Source organism: Psittacula echo, assembly GCF_963264785.1.
Source record: "Psittacula echo genome assembly, chromosome: 5".
NCBI lineage: Eukaryota > Metazoa > Chordata > Aves > Psittaciformes > Psittacidae > Psittacula > Psittacula echo.
In genome coordinates this window covers 7,246,424-7,265,592 of record NC_137739.1, presented here as the reverse complement: position 1 = coordinate 7,265,592, position 19,169 = coordinate 7,246,424, and the positions used below count along the sequence as shown (strand labels likewise).

The 19,169-nt window shown below is 37.3% G+C and overlaps 1 protein-coding gene across 5 annotated transcripts in view; it reads left to right on the top strand.

Annotated features, from left to right (window-relative positions):
• The window catches only part of TRRAP (transformation/transcription domain associated protein), a 109,664-nt gene that overhangs the window by 65,453 nt on the left and 25,042 nt on the right, over window positions 1–19,169 (top strand). For 3 of the 5 annotated variants that reach the window (XR_013956844.1, XM_080617728.1, XM_080617727.1), the window contains exons 57-63: window positions 335–470; window positions 6,193–6,384; window positions 11,458–11,686; window positions 11,914–12,179; window positions 12,970–13,070; window positions 15,839–16,040; window positions 17,559–17,723. Coding sequence is in view for 4 of the 5 variants with exons in the window: in XM_080617728.1 (XP_080473854.1) it covers window positions 335–470; window positions 6,193–6,384; window positions 11,458–11,686; window positions 11,914–12,179; window positions 12,970–13,070; window positions 15,839–16,040; window positions 17,559–17,723 (1,291 nt within the window). In the remaining variant the exon portion in view is untranslated. The remainder of the gene's footprint in view (window positions 1–334; window positions 471–6,192; window positions 6,385–11,457; window positions 11,687–11,913; window positions 12,180–12,969; window positions 13,071–15,838; window positions 16,041–17,558; window positions 17,724–19,169) is intronic. The other 2 variants (XM_080617730.1, XM_080617729.1) reach the window with 1 other exon arrangement.

Genomic DNA, 19,169 nt, shown 5'->3' with positions numbered 1-19,169 from the left:
GGGGAAAGTGATATGCCTGGAGTGTTGTAAACACGTAATGTACTGTTGGTAGAAACAGACTAGAGTTAAAATTTGTTTTTCCTGTTTAAAGTGGTTGTTCTGGGAGACACAAAATGCAGCTCTTCCCACTTCACAGATTTCTGTGTTATAACTGGTAGTAAATAAATAAATAAATAATTAAAAAAATCATCCTATCTGGATTAAACTTTTGCAGTGGTTGCAGAGCTGTTCATAGACAAACAAATATGCAGATAATATTCTGGTACACAACATTTACAGTCACTTTTATTGAAGTTTTTGGCAAGCAAATTGACAAAAGTTCTGATTTTCTTAGTTGCTCAAAAGAACTGAACCAATGGGAACCTTTGACAGAATATGGCCAGTCAAAAGGTCATATCAATCCTTACCTCGTACTGGAGTGTGCATGGAGAGTCTCAAACTGGACTGCTATGAAGGAGGCTTTGGTGCAGGTGAGTGTGGGCTTTCTGTGCTAATGTTTCATTTACTTCTTCATTTTACTGATTGCATTTCTGATAAGTCAGCATTACCGTTTGTTTCACAGACACAGTGAACTGCTCTTGGGAAATATTCTTTGGTATCCCAGCTCACAGCTGGGTATTTTGGCAATGAAGCATGTCATTTCAACAGACAAACTCGGTTCCTTTTTTTTATCTGTTTATAAAGCTGCAGTGTATGTAAGTAATGTGGCCAGGGCAGGTGAAAGGCAAGGTGCATAGTCATGAGTCACTGAAAAGCAACAAATGTTTTTCAAAGTGTGTGCCATCAGAGATATGTGGAGAAACTTAAAATGGAACCCTTGCAAGTAAGTATATGGTATTATTTAAAATACAGTACTGGGGAGAGACATCTTTTTGTGTTTTACACCTTTACAGGAACAAATATTCCTTTTGTAAAATGGAATAAAGTATGAAAATACATCTATTATCATCTCCCTGTCAGTGGACAACACAGCCATACGTCCAGGTTTAAAAGAGCAAAAAGCTATTTCCTCTGTTTTTGTTTGGTTTAATACCTGAAAGGCAAAGCCAAAGCATTTTCAACTTCTACTGCCCAAGCATAAAACCGCTAAACACAATTTGTTGTATTCATCTCCACTACACATGAAGGGGTATTAAGATACGTATGAAAATGTGAGAGTTTAGGACTTGTCAGTTAGATTTGGTTTACATTAAATACCTTAGTGTATCTGAGGAATATTTATATGGCTGCATTTCAGGATCTGTGTTAAAAAAAATCCCTGAAAATGCAACACAAAATCTCAGGTTCAGTGTTTATTGGTTGGTGAGGCTTGTGTACACTGCAGGTTATACCAGTGATTGTTAGTGTTTTGATTAAGACAGTAACAAATTTGAAGTTGTTTACATGTGGTGGGAAATGTATTAGGATTACTTACTTGGCACATGCTGGTTTTCTTGTTTCTTACGTTTTATAGTCTTGCTTAGCAGAGGCATAGTAGAAGGTTTGTTCTTTCAGTAGCCATGCTTTTCTGTACTGTCTGGGGGTTGCTTCCTTTATGTGTCTTCTTTTGCTTTCTTTGTAAGTACTCAAATACTTTATTATGGCAAATTAACTAACTAGATTTCTAGCTTTATTCTCACTTTGAGTCTACTTTAATTCCATTTAAAATAAGACTCATTTTATTTTGCAATATATTCATTACATATAATACTAAAATATCTTGGGAGCACCAGAGGTTGGAGCCAGTGTGGTCAAGACTGGAAAGCAACAATCTAATGGGAGATGAGGGACAAGAAGACCAGATAAGAAACCTCAGGCAATGAGCCTGAGATTGGGAATCAGTGAGAAGAGTATGACATGAGGATGAAGAAGGCTGGAGAAGTAGAAATTGGACTAGGAGTGGCAGGGATAACTGGGTAAATAGACTGAAGCAAGAAGCTGAAGTGCTTTCCTTTGAGAAGGTGTAAAGAACTTGATAGAGAGGAGAGAGACTGATACAGGGTTTGAGTTGATTAACACAGAGAGAGATGGGGATTGAACTTAGACGAAGACCATAGAATCATAGAATGGTTTGGGTTGGAAGGGACCTTAAAGATCACCTGGGTCCAACCTCTGCCATGGACAGGGACACCTTCTACTAGATCACTAAGATTACAGAATAAATGTTTTGGGGGAATAAATACTTCTATTCTGCAAAAGTAGACCATAAAGTAAATAGAATCATAATGCATAAGCCCAAGGTCATACTTCCCTTCTAGATGATTGACATTCAAATGTGCTCCCCAAACAATTTTTTGTGTGTATAATCTTTGTACTAGAAAGCATACAAGTAAAAATACTGAGACCACTTATAAGAGAAAGTAAGCTTTTGTGAAGTGACACTGTTTAAATCTGCAGTCTTCACTGAAAAAGAAAAAAGGCTAAAAATTGTTTTCATCTCCTCAAATTGTGACAATCTGCTGAGAAGTAAATATCATAACAATTGCACAGACTTATATATACGTATATGTTTGTGACAGAGTGCTGAGGTCTTGAGATAGCACTGCCAGTAGGAATTGTTTCCTGTAAGTTCCTTATTTGATATTCTGAGGAATCAGAAAATTTGAGTTTGGAATTTTCTGATGTCCCAGGATTTTCACGGAAGCTTAATGCCTCAATGATTATGCTTTTATAGCTTAATGTCAAGTTTACAGAACCATACAATAGCTTGAGTTGGAAGGGATTTCTGGAGGGCATCTGGTCCATTGCTCCATTCAGAGCAGAGCCCAAGTAGTTCAGGTTGCCTTGTTTGTAGAGTTTTAGTATCTTTAAGAATTGAGATACTTCAGCCTTTCTGGACATATTCTTCATCTGAAGTAGCATAGGTGTGCCCTGTGTGTTACATGTTGTTTTAGAAACCAGTGCAGTACTTAGCTTCTTTGTTTAGAGCTAAGGAACTTGTGTATGGCAAGTGAGGTTATTACCATCTTCAGCTGGTAATGAATAATATGTATTGTTTGTACTTCCCCGCTACTGACCTTCCTGATTCGTTATGGAGTTCATTATTGTGTTCTGCTTGTAATTCATTTTGCTGAACAGCATGCGCTGCTAAAACATTTAACCTTCCCTTTGTCCTTTCCTGGGTTTCACTCATGAGACTGTGTGTTCTGTGCTATCAATGTGCTTGATGAATGAATGCTCTGTAAAGTTTTGGCTGTTACAGAGCAGTTTGAAGGTGGGTGATACACTACAGGCAGAAAATAACACTGTGAAAGATTTAAATCTGGAAGATCTTTTTTCTTTCCAAGTGTTCCTAAACATTTTTATTGTGTGAATAAAGTTTAAATGGCATGGCAGACATGCTGTAAATGACCCCCTCATTTTCGGAAAAGGTGCAACAGAAAATATGTAGATAGATATTTTTATCTGAGAGCAAATTGTGAGAATATTGCGTTAAATCACAAGTGGAAATAAGCTTGCTATCTTCATTGCACCGTTGCTATGTAGTGTGACGTTACTGGAATTACTCTTCTGAAGATGTCAGAGTTCAGGAAAAGGTGGTGAACTGCATATTTAAAACAGAATGTTACTAACAAAGCTCTGAGTAGACCCTTAGGCAGTGGTGGTTTTCACATTTGAGAGAGTCAGGAGGATTAGTCCCTCACTTATTTGGGGTTTATTGTTTTATCAGTAGTGTTTAAGTGTTAAACCAATACCTACCAGTTAGTAGTATTTCATGTCAAATTGCAAAAGAGAAAACATGATTATGAAAAATGCTGAGCATCCTTTAATTCCAGTATCTTGCAGCACTAAGTTCACGTATACAGAATAACCAAACAGCTTAATTGTGATCACTTAGTCTTGCATGATAAATATGTAGAGTTGTGTGTCTTTCTTCAAAATCATGCTATTATGTTTTTTAAATGTAGTATGTTTATTCTGCTGTAACACTTTTGTTAGAAGGGAAAATAGGTGGATGCATCAGTATGTTTTGCCTTAGAGGCTAAACTGTGAGAAGAGTAAAAGTTGCTCAATTAATTAAAGGTAGCATCTTTTGAGGGAACCTAAATTAAGGGTGTCAAACTACTACAACATTTGAAATGGATTTGTTCCATATTTGTCGTACTGATGGTTTGAATTAAATGGGTGTTTCTAAAGATGGATTTTATCTTTTATCAACCCATGAGAAGCCCGATGTGTAAGGAGCAATCTGTATATGTGACAAAAATTATCTTATAAGTTATATTTACATTTTAATTAACTTCTTTTTTTTTTACAACAATTAGTATTTTGTGTCCTATTTAAGTATGCAACTTCAGTGTCTAACTATAGAAATATTATTATTTGAAAAAACTTTAATGCCTAAAATAAGAACTGTATTGTACAGTATGTTATAAACCTTCAGTTCGAACAGGCTGAAATAGATCATGTCTGACAGGTTCTGATTCTGGAGATTTGCAAGCTGAGTGGAAGTGACAACTGCAAATAACTGCTGAAATGCTTTAGCTGCAGTTGTATTAAATGAGATATTTTCAATAATGAGACATTTACTAAACTATGAAGGAGAAGATGCTGCTGAAGCCATAAATGGAGCTTTTGTGGCTCTACTCAGAATCTTGTCAAAGTGTCAGGACATGTTTGCATAAATATTAGGTTGTGAAAGAATAATTGATTCTATGCTGCTATACTCACTACTCCAATTTTGCTGATATTCTTTAATGTAGCTGGTTTTATCAGGTTCCATGGTTGATTCACGAGAGGTCAGAAAGCATGGCAAACAGTATCAGTTTTTGTAAATCTTTGTGAAACACTTTTAATAATCTACCTATTAAAGTTGAGCTATTAAAACAGCAAGTGGCCTTTGATAGGACCCGAGTCTCATTTCCATTTGCTCACATTGCCTTTGTGTTTAATGATCCAGTAGATAATGCAATAAAGAAAGATTATTTTCACTGTGTAAGTGTAAGGTTGCTACCTGGCAGTTTCTTGTTGCTGGATCAAGCATGAAAGTCAGTTGAGGATAACAGAAATAACAATTGTAATGGTTAAGATACAGTATATCAACACGAGGATAATGCAGAGGGATTTGTGTGTTGCATATCAAATCATAAAGGGTTTGATGTAAAGTGGAAGAAAGAAAAGTGAAAAAGTTCTAAATTTAAAGCCTGCAGTGTCAGCTAGTGACAAGTACAAGTTTACTGTAAAATACTCACATTTTCCCTGCAGGACAGTTCAGGTACCGTGCTATTTTTAGTTGCCATATTTCTGCTCTTCCAGGATTGTAAGAGAATGGTTTAAAATAATTTTTAAGATTATTGACCTGACTTTGCCCCTGTACTCAGAGATCCCATTGACAGAAATGGCGAGGTTGGTTACTTACTGAGTTATCAACTGTTTATTCTCACAAACTTAGTGATGTCCTAGAGCAGGCAGGAAGTATAATCACAGAATTATGGAATCGTAGAATAGTTAGGGTTGGAAAGGACCTTAAGCTCATCTAGTTCCAACCCCCCTGCCATGGGCAGGGACACCTCACACTAAACCATGCCACCCAAGGCCTCATCCAACCTGGCCTTGAACACCCCCAGGGGTGGAGCATTCACAACTTCCCTGGGCAACCCATTCCAGTGCCTCACCACCCTCACAGTAAAGAATTTCTTCCTTATATCCAATCTAAACTTTCCCTGTTTAAGTTTTAACTCATTACCCCTTGTCCTATCACTACAGTCTCTAATGAATAGCATAATGTGCGTAATGCTAGCATAATGTGCTGACATACAGGGATGGGATCCTTTTAAGTGAGAAGTTGACATTACTTGTGCTGGAGTCTCTGAAGCATTTCAGAGGTAGTGTATGTTATCTGCTGAGGATCACCTTTTTTCTTTATACAGGGTGAGTTGGTTTGCAGTGCGCTTCATGCTCCTGTTGCAAGACTGCTTTCAGCTTACTCAGCTGTCTGAGCTGCACTGCAGTTGTCAGGGTAAAAATACCCTAACAGTGGGTTGTATTCAGGCGCTTCTGCTCTAGTGCTGAATTGGCAATTTATTTGCTAGTCTGCCCTTGCCAGTAACTTTAAGAGAGCCGAAACTCCACTAATGCCAAAAATCTTGATATTTTAGTCTGATATTTTAAGAAAATGAGCTAATTTTTATAAAAAATAAAACTGAGCATTTACTTAAGAAGGCTTTTTGGGTATGAATGGTCCTCACTAGACTTTTTTCCTTTTCATTACAGGTGGAGTTGAGTTGTCCAAAAGAGATGGCCTGGAAAGTGAATATGTACAGAGGATACTTAGCAATTTGCCATCCAGAAGAGCAACAGCTTAACTTCATTGAGCGCCTGGTGGAGATGGCGAGTAGTTTAGCCATTCGAGAATGGCGAAGGCTTCCTCATGTGGTCTCACATGTCCATACTCCCCTTCTCCAGGTAAGAATGAAAAGGTTTTTATTGCCATTTATTTTCCAGTAGCAGGTTTCAGAACTTTTAGTGACTATAAGCATAAAATACCTCACTGTATAGTATTGATTGATTTTTCATAATGGTATTTTTTTGTTAAAAGTTGCAGAATGTGCATTTTCATTTGGCTTCCTTTTCAAGTTTTTATAGTTTCACCTGAATCCCTTCTGTTTGTGGCATATAGAGGTAGCTATTTAAAAATTGAGCAGATGGCTCAGGTTTTTCTTGTGGATTAATGCATTATGCACTGCAGTACTTGGAGGTCTTGAAGATTCAGTGGGTTTTGAAGCGAGGTCCATGTTGGGTGGGTGTATTGTTGCATTAAGTTATTTGCAGAAATGTTGAAATAACCTAAGTGTTCTTTTCAGTTCAAACTGTTACATTTTAAATCAGGGCATGAACTGATTAGCTCATGAGTTAGCTCAGTAAGGGAAAAATGTATTGAGAATTGCTGGTGTTTCTTTGAGGATCAGTGTTCTCAACAGGCTAAGCAAGATCTGAACATCCCTGTGGCCTTAGCATGAAGGTGAAAGAACCAGACACTGTAAAAGTCTGTTGTTAGTGAATGACTTTTTGGGTGAGCACTAGCAGCCTGAGGGAAAATCGTGTATGTTCAGGCCAGTGTGAGCCTTACCTTTTCTTTGTAGTTTCTACATTATATTGCTGAATGTTGTGATTTGCATCAGGGGAAGAAAGCGGGAAGGAGTCTAGGCTTTAAGTGTATGATATTTCTCACTGGACAGGGAGCTAGTTGTATAAAAGTTGTGCTGAAAAGGAGAGAGGATTTCATTAGGTAGAGCTAACGTGTACCTCAAAGCTTTGTGCATTGGTCTTCAGCTTTATTAGTTGTGCAGCTAGCTCATTTGGCAGGTTCTGTTCAACATTGTATTAAAATGTTGGAATAACATTGGAAAAAGAATTCCCATGGTGAATCACATTGCTTCACAGACTGAAAGATGTTATGGGTGAGGAAGAATGATATCTGCTGCCCTCATCTAATCTGATACCAGCTACAGGAAAGAAAATGTCTTTGGTCTGAGTAGAATACTGCATTTCAGTAATGCTCCTTGTCTGCATGTGGGTGCACATAGTCCAAATTTAGCTGTGCTGATTGAAAAGGTTAATTTGTAATTCCAGTCTGTGGAGCACTTGTGTGAATAGGTCAGCTGGAAGATCTGAGTCAATGGTAACCACTGTCAGGGGCCTTTTGCTGAAGTGGAGGAGTGGACTGCTTGGATCAGAAGTGGATGGAGCCCTATGGCCTTCCTACTTTGTGATCTGAAAGAGATCTGTATGGTTTCTGGAGAAAAATGGACAAAGCAAGTATAAAGTTTTGAGAGAAGCTGGCTCCTAAAGTAGGAGCAGAATTCTGTCAGTGAAGCAGTGAGCTGACCTGTCCAGAATGAGGTGAGGGGCAGCTACTGAATCCGGGGTTACAAGAACTTCAGAAACAAACAAAACCCCCAACACCTCCCCCTGAAGCAAACAAAAAACCCTGACAAAAGTGAAGTGTTACCTAATCTTAAGTGGCTTAATTCTTTGTCAAGAGCATTTAAAACAGGGGGTGAAGTTTGTAACCTGAGTTTCATGCTTTCCAGTAAAGTTATAGAAGTGTATTGCACATGACTTTTAACAGCACTGATGTTCAAGTAAACTCTCCTGTGTAAGCTTGAATCTTTGACTTACGAAGGATGAGTAACTTTCCAGTTGGGAAACCCAGTATGTACACAGAGGATGGGCAAAGCTAACATTTTTGGTGCCGTTTTTTGACTTTTTTTCTTAACTCTGTCATGCATTTCTAGCAGGTAGAGCTCATTAGCTGCTTCTGAATCATAAAAGCATTTTCCTCTCAAAAGGGAGTATGCTATTTTCTGTTTCTCTAAAAGAGTGTGCTTGGAATAAGAAAAATGAAAGATTACTTTTCTTTCATCTTTGCTAAACAGGTTCTTCGTGCTTATTTTAGTGTGCCGTATTTTAGCCCTCAAATCATTAAATATTATAAGGCAAAGAATGTACTGCTTTCCAGCTTTATTTAAACATAAACTGGTTTTATGATGCTGTAGAAACCCCAAGTACATCTTTATTTTTGCTGTGAGAAATCTTTTATTTTGCTCACACAACACTGATAACTCAATTTCAAAACAAGATGTCTTTAAATCTTGTGCTTTTAGTCTTTCTCTTTGGCATACATGTTACTTGTAAATGGTCCACTTAGAAAATGAGGGAAAAGTACTTGTTTCTCATCTTGTCAGGAAGAGATTGTGAACTCTTGAGACCACTTTTTTCCCTCTGGAAATATTTTGGGGAAGTATCTGGCACAACCCTGATAATACAGAATATGCTGTTTAATTTTTGTGTAAGATGAAATAACATGTATTACATGGTGACAAAATGCATAACTTGTGTACTTTGTAACTTTTGCACATATTACACCATAACAAAAATGGACTTCTCTTTCCTTTTGAAATGCTTGAAATATCAACACCCTTTTGTTTTCTCTTGGATTTAATCATGTAAATAATTAATTTTGCAACTGTAAGAGAATTTTTGAGAGTAGATGTTATTGCCAAGTGTAATTGAATGGAAGTAGGTACCTAAATTCATCTTCAAAAAATAGGATTTGACCTTGAGATGCTTCCAGCAACTTGTTGAAAATAACCATGTGTGAAAATGAACCAGAGCATGAAAGTGGGGCTGAGGCAGGATTGTGTTCTGTATGTGATCTGGACAAAGCATGCCATTGTTTTTCTGTTTCAGCTGTGTTCCTGTTTAGGTGTCCTGCTAAACATGTACCTGATGAAGATGAGCACTTATTACTGTTGAGGGAACCTTTCATCACCAGGGGAGAAATTCTGGAATTATCAGTGGACACAATTTGTGATTTTGTAACAGGGATACATTTATTGATGGACTATGGATGAACCTTATCTGTAGAAATGCAGAGAACCTTGCTTTCTGAGTTCTGTTTGATAGAGTGGCTTCTGTAATTCAGTAGTTTCACCCTGTGTGTCATGCCTGGTGTGATTCATAAATAACTAAACCTGCATGATCCAAGGTACCTCTACTAAAATGACTGTACTTGTGGGTAGAGTTTACACAACAGCCCATACCTTCAAATTTGTATAATAGAAGTTGATGCATCAAATAAAGTGAACGAATATGGAAGTTTTCTCCATATTAAGAGGAAGCTGTCAAGCAAATAGGTACAATGTGTCATTTGTTTGAGCTGATACAATAGGGCTAGAAATCTTCTTGATGAAAATAATTCCTTCCTGCTAAGTTTTCACTGGTATTTGAAGTTTTTCCTCCCCTAAGAATGGAAGCATCTGCATCATGAAAGGATTAGGATTGCTAAATAAAGTATTTAAATGCTTTCAGATATCAATTCAATCAAGCTTTTAAAATAATCTAATGTGTATATATTCCTCATGAAGAAATGGTAAATTAGTCCATGACTGACAGAGGTACAAATGTAGCCATGAATTTGCACTGCTGTAATTACTTTTTTTTTTAATATCAGATAGTATGTGATTAAATACCCATGAGAAAATTAAATTTACGTGATGAATGGGTGTGGGATGAAGGTTAAGCTATTGTGAGAGCTGATACTGAGATGATTGTATGGAAATAATACTTCGTGTAATTTACTTTGTTTCAAGAGATTTCACTCTGTCAGTTTGGACTCCCTTTTTTCCCCCTCCTCCCCGAATAGTTATCTTAGTTGGTTGATTAACAATGAATACAACTGTTATCTGCCAAGTGGTAGCTTAGAGAATACTTCATTGGTTTTATTGTACTACAGGTAATTAAATTCCATTAAAGTTTGTGGGCCTTTTCAGGTTGTTGAAGTTTTAACAAAATGTCTCCTGCCTTTAGTAGGTTTGAGACTACTGCCATCTTCTGTTTGGTCCTCTTACTAATTTGAGGATAGGAGATGTCAGTGAAAAACCATTCTAAACTTAAGTAACTTCTCAAAGCCAAGATCTTTGCAGAGTATCTTAAAACAACACCTTCAGGAGCACATAGATAGTATTTCTGTACATTAGAGTTAAATGAAGACAGGCTGATGGAGTTGGAGTTGTTCCGCCTAGAGAAGAGAATGCTCCAGAGAGACCTTAGAGCAGCTTCCAGTGCCTAAAGGGACTGACAAGAAATCTGGAGAGGGGCTTTGGACAAGGGCAGATAGTAACTGGACAAGAAGGAATGGCTTTAAATGGTAAGACATTGAAGCAGGTTGCTCAGAGAGGTTGTGGCTGCCTCATTCCTGGCAGTGTTCAAGGTCAGGTTGGACGGGGCTTGGAGCAACCTGGTCTACTGGAAGGTGTCACTGCCTGTGGCAGGAGGTTGGAACTGGATAAGCTTTAAGGCCCCTTCCAACCCAAACCATTCCCTGGTTATGTGATTCATTCTATGAGACAAGTTTCTGTCAAGTCAGGGCACGAGCAGGAAATTTATACTAGTAAGTTCTGTTAAAAGTTTTTGTTCAAGGTCAGTATTTAGGCTTGATTCTTGTATTTAGCAGACTGCATATATATTTACTTGTGCTTTTCTATGATGAGAGTTGGTGTAAATTGAAACCTATATACTAGAATTAAATGCTAGCCTGTTGTCCTATGTAGATGTGTGTGGGAAAAAGGATGGAGACGAAGAGAAAGCGTAGATTCAAGTAAACTCTCTCCTGGGGTGTGTTTTTAGTTGGTTTGGCTTGTTTTTTCTTAAAAGCAAAACACTACCTTTTGAAGAATAACTTGTGAAGCATTTGCAGTTCAAAATAGAGGATTAGGGAATTTTCATCTGAATGCTATCAAGGACTAGTAGTATCAAGGACTAGTTAAACTCACGGATTGTTTTGCTATTTTGTTGATGATTAGGTTAGTTATAGGTCATTTAAGCAGCTAATAGATAGGTCACTGAGCCAGCATAAATAATTTCATCTTTACTTAGTCATTTAAAGGTGGCATCATTCATAGAGACCTTTCTGTAACAGTGAAATTGGCCATTGGACCATCTTCTATGATATTTATATCGTGTAATGTTTTCTAGGCAGCACAACAGATAATTGAACTTCAGGAAGCAGCCCAAATAAATGCAGGATTGCAACCAACTAATCTGGGGAGGAACAACAGCTTACATGATATGAAGACTGTTGTAAAGACGTGGAGGAACAGGTTACCTATTGTGTCAGATGATTTATCCCACTGGAGCAGCATTTTCATGTGGAGACAACATCATTACCAGGGTAAAACTGCCTGGTCCAGCATGCATTCATCATGTAATTTTCCAGACAACACATTGTTTGAAATAAGTTCTTCATTTTTTTTTTTAATTTGTTATTTAAACATACAGGAACGTTGGTTTTTTCCAAGTATTTGTTTTTAGTCAATTTGCATTTAAGTGTTTCATTATTGTAAGTCATAATTTCATATGTATTGCTGTGTAAGATATTGCTGTATATATAACTTCATTTATAATGATAGACATCTCATGTTTTATTTCTAGCCATTGTAACTGCATATGAAAACAGTTCTCAGCATGATCCTAGTTCCAATAACGCTATGTTGGGAGTTCATGCTTCTGCATCGGCAATTATCCAGTATGGAAAGATAGCTCGAAAACAAGGGCTGGTCAACGTAGCTCTGGATATACTGAGTCGCATTCATACAATTCCAACTGTGCCCATTGTGGACTGTTTTCAGAAGATTCGCCAGCAAGTTAAATGTTATCTTCAGCTGGCTGGAGTCATGGGCAAAAATGAATGTATGCAGGTATGGTAGCTTTATCTCTGAAGTTGTTGTTGGGACTTGGAGGATTACAAGGGCCATCAGATACATAGATTTAAATAAACTGCCTGTATACAGAGCAGGGTCTGAACTTTACTGGCCATGTTAAACCCATGTGTGGAGTGTTATACTGTTAAGTAATACTGTTAGTCAAAACTAGTCATTATCCTCTTTAAACAGAATACTGTGACTATATTAAAAATTAGCTGAATAAAAGTAAAGTGGAAATATGTTTTTTGAAATCTTACAAGATAGATAAATGGAAAAGACTTTGAAAAATATGTTATTTGCAATAGGAAGAAACTACACTATTGCAAGGCTAACTGGAGCTCTAAGTCAGTTTTGAGTGTCTGACTCATGAGCGATGGATGCTGGCAACCTGAAATGAAATGGAATGTGTTAAAAGGAAAAGAAAAAATGTGACTGTAGCCAAAACCCACTGACATATGATTACAAGGTCAGCAAGCTGGGACCTTATAAGAATAATGTAATATAGCATAATATATATAACAATATAACATAAAAAAAGAACAAGACGGAAAAGATAACCCATCACCTTATGAATGTTGTCTATAGCATCTAATAGTTTTGTATAGGCCAGTGGAAACTTAAAATTGTTGCCAGTCCAGATTTTTTAAAATGAAAATTAAGTACTAGAAACTCATGCTATTTAAATTTCAAGGGAATGTTTTGGCTCTTGTTTTGTGGCACTTTCATCTTAATAAAACCTCCCATTTTAGAAGGCTTTTTTCACTAAGGCTTATATATTTAACAGGGTCTCGAAGTTATTGAATCAACCAATCTGAAGTACTTCACCAAGGAGATGACTGCTGAGTTTTATGCATTGAAGGGAATGTTCTTGGCACAGATTAACAAGTAAGTGTGTTGGCTGGAAGAGGCACTAGCACACATCAGAGAAAAATGCAGCTGAAGTATTTCAATACAGTATTTGAGCAGGAAACTTGTTCCATATGTTTATACCAGCCTAAAATTTGTCACAACTGTATAAGAAAGTAAAAGTTTAGGTGAGAGTTCATTGCATCTTGAAAATGCAATGGCTGCTCATATTTCTAAGTGTTGTAGGAAAGAACTGTTTAAAGCAAACATTGCACTAGTTCTATTTTAAAAGTTTTCTATTAAAAGGGGTGAGAAGGGAAGAGGCAGGGAGACCAGCCTTGTTCAAAGCTTTGCAGCATAAGATGCATGTTTTAAATACTTTCCCTCTCTGGTTATGTGAGTACTTAGCAAACTGATGTCTAACTGATGTCTTAGTGTAGTTGACAAAGGAGGTTGCTTTAATTATGTTTTTAATGTAAATATGATATATAAAACCAAGGGGAAAAAAATCAGTCTATAAGCTTGCAGCTACTTAAACAAAATTAGCCTACTTCTTTGTTTCTGTCACTTCTGTTCTGTTTCATTGTCATTGTATATATCCCTTCAATAGCTGCAACTGGTTAAGGCATAGGAAAATGTGTGGTGGCATAGTTCGATGTGTTTAGACAAATCTGGTGTGCGATGCAATATGGCACTGCCACACTCATTTCAGATAATTGAATTGAAAAGACTAATGTGGTGTGCTTTGGAGACATCTTGCATTGCAGCAATTAAACACCGAGGTGCAAGCCTTGCTTTCACACATCTACTTCTGTAATATTTTTGCTTTGTGCTGTCAGGCGTTTTATTCTTTGAAGAACATCTCTCTTTAATTCAGTAAACAGATATTTCAGCAACCAAATTTTGTTTGATGATGCCAAAAAAACCTTTCAGATTTCAACAGCTTTTAGTATGCATGGTATAGAATGGCAATAGTGCTACATGTTATGTATGGGTGGAGTAATTCCTTTGCCACTACAATTGTGGACACTTACAGAATGAAATCCATCAGGTTTTAAGGTGTACACTGCAACCTCCCACAGCATTTCAAGTCAGGAAATGATGAATATCTTCCTCTGTGGCTGCAAGAGAGAATTTTAAATAGGCAGAATGCAGTTACTTTGATGGAAAGTGTAGTGGGCTTTTCTTAGGGCCATAAGCATGCTTAGTTCCAGTGGAGGTGAAAGAGAAGAAAGTGTTACCCCCCACTCCCCGATCTTTTAAATTTTTTTGATTCATGCAGATAAAGGCAGTTAAACTGTCTCTATTTGTTCTTTCAGGGTAGAATGGATAAAGGTTTGTGTTTAAAACATGGTTCTGATGTATTAACAGTTTCTTAACCTTATCCAAAAGCATACAGGCATTTTTAGCACTGCGGTTGAGGTCAGGAGTTTAGCAAGGTTACGGTTAGGACCAGTGGCAGCACTGAAGCTGAGAATGTGCGACAACTGATTACCTGTGTGTCAACTGAAGTGGAAGTTAAAGGTCACCTTTGCTCTTGCATCTCCCTGCGCTGCCCATTTGCTGAGCAAGGTGATAGAAACCATTTTTAAAAAGTCAGCTCAGGTGTCAAGAATGATGAATTGTAGAGAAGGAGAAAAGAAAACCGACTGAAAAGTCCCCTTTTTGTAAAGGGGAGGTAGTGATACAAAGTCATCTATCAGGCTGCTGCTGTGGTAGTTCACTTCAGAACCTTGATCTAGGGTACAGAAAGCCTCTGAAAGCCAATAACATTAATAAAACATAGAAAATAATAGAAACTTCGACAAAGTTGCTTTCCTTTTTGTGGTTTTGCCTCAATAGCTCGTCTTTTTAATGTATCTCTATAATCCTCCAAGCTAATATTTTTATATTAAAAAATATATTCCAGTTAATTTCTAAAAATCAGTCAAACAAGCATTATATTACTTTTGTATAGTTTATTTCAATGCTTATTCTGTAAGGCAGAAATTAAGCACTTTCTAGTAATAATGGATCTTGGAATGCTTTAAAAGGTTCTTCATTTCAGTAATCTGTGTGGTAGTGTTCTCATCCTTTAGTGTTATGCCTGAAAAGTTACATGGATTTAAGGGCTGTATGTATATTGGGATGAATTGTGCCAACTAGGAGTGCTTGAGGAAACCTGGAGAAGGCTTCAGAAGTATCAAACAAATAATCTTTTTGTTACCGAGAACCACATGATTAACCTTCATATTTCTTCACTTTTCATGTTGAAAAATAAAATCCTAAAGACGTGGGGATGTGGAACTGACTTTTTCCAGATCATGTTGATTGTAAATCCTTTCATGGCTTTGGTGGGAGAATGGTTAAGTAAGATGAAAAGATGGGTAATGTAACATCTTCCAGTCTTGCTTTTCCCTACTCCTTGTTTGCTCAGCAGAGAAGCACTTTTTTTTATACATTTGCTGCTGCTCTTCTTGTGTTAACATTCGTTCTTCTTTCTCACAGTATCGTTGCTTGAGTTGCAATTGTAATGCACTGAAGTTTTTTAGGTTTTTTCAGGGAGTATCTAGAGATCTTAAATACTTATAAAGTGTTTTCCTTATGAAGTGTTTACTTTTATAGGTGCTGAACTTTTAAGAAAAGCTAAGACAAAAGTCATAAGGGACCTTACTAGAGAACTTAATGTAAACGTATCATTAAGAAAGTAATTGAGTACCCTATCAGAAACCTGAGTCTTACATAGTTTAGTAACTTTTGTAACTAACTTTTGTTAGTAACTAACTTTTGTTAGTATAAAACTAATACTTTTTCTTGTCACAATGCAGGTCTGAAGAAGCAAACAAAGCTTTTTCTGCAGCTGTGCAAATGCATGATGTTCTCGTGAAAGCATGGGCAATGTGGGGTGATTACCTGGAGAATATCTTTGTGAAAGAACGTCAGCTTCACCTGGGTGTCTCTGCTATTACTTGCTACCTGCATGCCTGTCGTCATCAGAACGAGAGCAAATCAAGAAAGTACTTAGCAAAGGTAAGATCTAGATGCTGAAAAAAAGAATTGGAACTGCAGCCTTTCAAAAAAGGCTGGGATAATGTTCACTGCCCAGATTTGTGCAATTAGAGAAGTACCAGTTACTGATGGAAGGCTTTAATTTAGGCAGGAAATCTGCATATGTTTGCTCTTGAGTCACTGCATCTAAACTCATCTTGGGTTTTTCTACTTCATTGGGGTATCTGGGGTTTTATTTAGGTATGGAATCTTTTGTGGGAGAAAGGGGACAAATTGCATCCAGCATTTGTACTATATAATGTGGTGAAATACTCATAGAATCATAGAATGGTTAGGGAAAGGACCTTAAGAGCATCTAGTTCCAAGTTCCAACCCCCTGCCATGGGCAGGGACACCTCACACTAAACCATGTCACCCAAGGCTCTCTCCAACCTGGCCTTGAACACCGCCAGGGATGGAGCATTCACAACTTCCCTGGACAACCCATTCCAGTGCCTCACCACCCTCACAGTAAAGTACTTCCTCTTTATAGCCAATCTAAACTTCCTTTGTTTAAGTTTTAACCCGTTACCCCTTGTCCTGTCACTACAGTTGCTAATGAAGGGTCCCTCCCCAGCATCCCTGTAGCCCCCCTTCAGATACTGGAAGGCTGCTATGAGGTCTCCACGCAGCCTTCTCTTCTCCAGGCTGAAGAGCCCCAGCTTTCTCAGCCTGTCTTCATACGGGAGGTGCTCCAGCCCCCTGATCATCCTCGTTCTTACTTGCAGAAAGGCATCCTTTGGTCCTTTAAAAAGTACCATAGTTTTATTTCTGTTTACCATTACTGTGGATAATTCATTTTAACTTTTACCTTAGTATTGAAAATTATTCCAAATAAGCCTTTTCTGTCATTTTTTACTCATAATTCAACAAAATTTCAGCTAAAACAAGCTCCGTTTTGGGATACTTAATCTCTCTCATGAAGAAAATGTAAGAAATGGTAACAAGACTGTGGAAGACCATCTGTTTTGAACAGAAAACAAATACAGAAAATATTTTTCTTTTTAGATTAAAGGTGGTGGGCTCAATACCACTCTGAAGTTTATTGTTCTCCCTTTCTGGTTGTGTAACTGTTAGTGATTTTTAGTCAGTGCTTAATATATTTTCATTTAAATTAAACTGTAGAAAAAGTATTCTTGGGGTGGACATTAAAATAATAAAAAACACCCAAAGAAATGCTCATGTTCTTGCATTTAAGCTAATTTATTTGAATAGCATATTTTAGCTTCTATAAACATGCCTCATTTTCTACCCACCTGCAAAGCAAAACCCAAACAACCTGTGGAATGCAGTCATGCTCTTTCGTTATTTTCTGTCTTGTTGCATAGCAAGTAGTACACTTACATTTAGGGATAATGGATGTAAAAATTACATCCTTTAAATATTATTTCGAAGAGAAAAAAACCTATTAATAAAATATCTGTGGGGTTTTGTGCAACATAATAATTGCTGTGTCTTGATTTTTAAGCGCTGAGATGTCCTCTTGAAATTCTCTTGTAGGTTCTTTGGCTGCTGAGTTTTGATGATGATAAGAACACTTTAGCAGATGCGGTAGACAAGTACTGCATTGGTGTCCCACCCATTCAGTGGTTGGCCTGGATTCCACAGCTGCTGACATGCCTGGTTGGCTCAGAGGGCAAACTCCTTCTGAACCTCATTAGTCAGGTACAAAAGATAATAATGATTTTTTTTATTGTATGTTATACCTGTTTTCAAGGTGAGGCACATGTAGTTTCCAAAGCAAAATAAGAAAATACCAGGCCTTAAAAATGTGATTGTTTGCAACTGTTGAGGAGTGGAAAAAATGGTAATTTCTGTCTGTAAGTAGAATATTTTAAATTACAAAGTGTTACTTAATGAAATTAAATCCAGTTAAATTTTGTGCCATATGTGCATGAGGCATTATAGCTTTCCCTCTGGAATCATGTTTACTGCGGTTTTGTGATGAACATTATAGAACACATTTAGAAATATGTAGTCAAGTGCTTGTAACGTAGGAGTAGTGATAAAGAATTGTTAGCTTTTAGTGACTAACAGGGAAAACTATTTCATTAGTGCTTTGGTTTTTACTAGAGTTGACTTTAAGAAAGCAAGGCTGTGTATGTCACCATCAGAAATCATTACCTTTGTAAAGGGCTTTGTAAATTTTCACTTAAGTTTAGCATGACAAATGATTAGGCAAATAAGGATAAGGTTTAGGGAGTTAGATGAAGAAACTGACTTCCTGGATGTGTACCTTTGAACTGACAGATACGAGTTTTGATTAATCTTGCTTTGGGATTTCAAGATTTTACTGCCTATTGCTGTCTGCTCTGAGGCAGAATCTGAGAGTAGAACATAGATTGGTACCTCAGCGTAAAGCTAGTTTAAGCGTATCTGTAGGCTAAGGGAGAAGAAGTGACATCTTTTAGTTGGTGTTCTTTAAGATAGTGTTTTGTTATTGCTTACTGTGAACAGGGTTTAAACATCGTGTTTTCAGGGATGTTAACTGTTCATTGTCTAACCTCAGCTCTGTCTTAGTTTGTGTGCAACCTGGAAGCATTTTGATGTTCGTTCGTTACTGTACAGGTGAACATAGGAAGCTCTTACAATAGCCTATGCCCCAGGCCACTTCTATGTGCAATGCTCCAGTGTTTCCTGAAAACTGGCGAAGGACAACTCTTGTGCTGAATTTCTCATAGTAGTAGTGTTGTTGATTTTTGAGATACGGACTTGATGATCTGTGTGGGTGTCTTCCAACTCAGAGTATTCTATGAATCTGTGATAGCCAGCTTCTTTTACACTATCCCTTATCTTTGTTCGTTCAAAGCTCTGAGAATGTCAATTTTTGTAGAGAGAGAACATGTCCATGTGTGCTTGCATGTGCATTGATACACAAATCTAGATAAATTAGTTTGTGCATCTGTATACATATGTTTCCTTCCCTTTGCCTACATTAAATGAAAATGAAACTTCGAAAGGACCATGCAACCAAACAGTTTAAGAAAGCAGAGTAGCTAAGACAAAATCTCTGATGCATATGGTTTCTGTTGTCTGACACCAACCCTGTGCTCAGCTGTCTTCTGAAGCAGACAGAAGAAACTTAATTTCAGTGAGTTGTAGACACTTTTT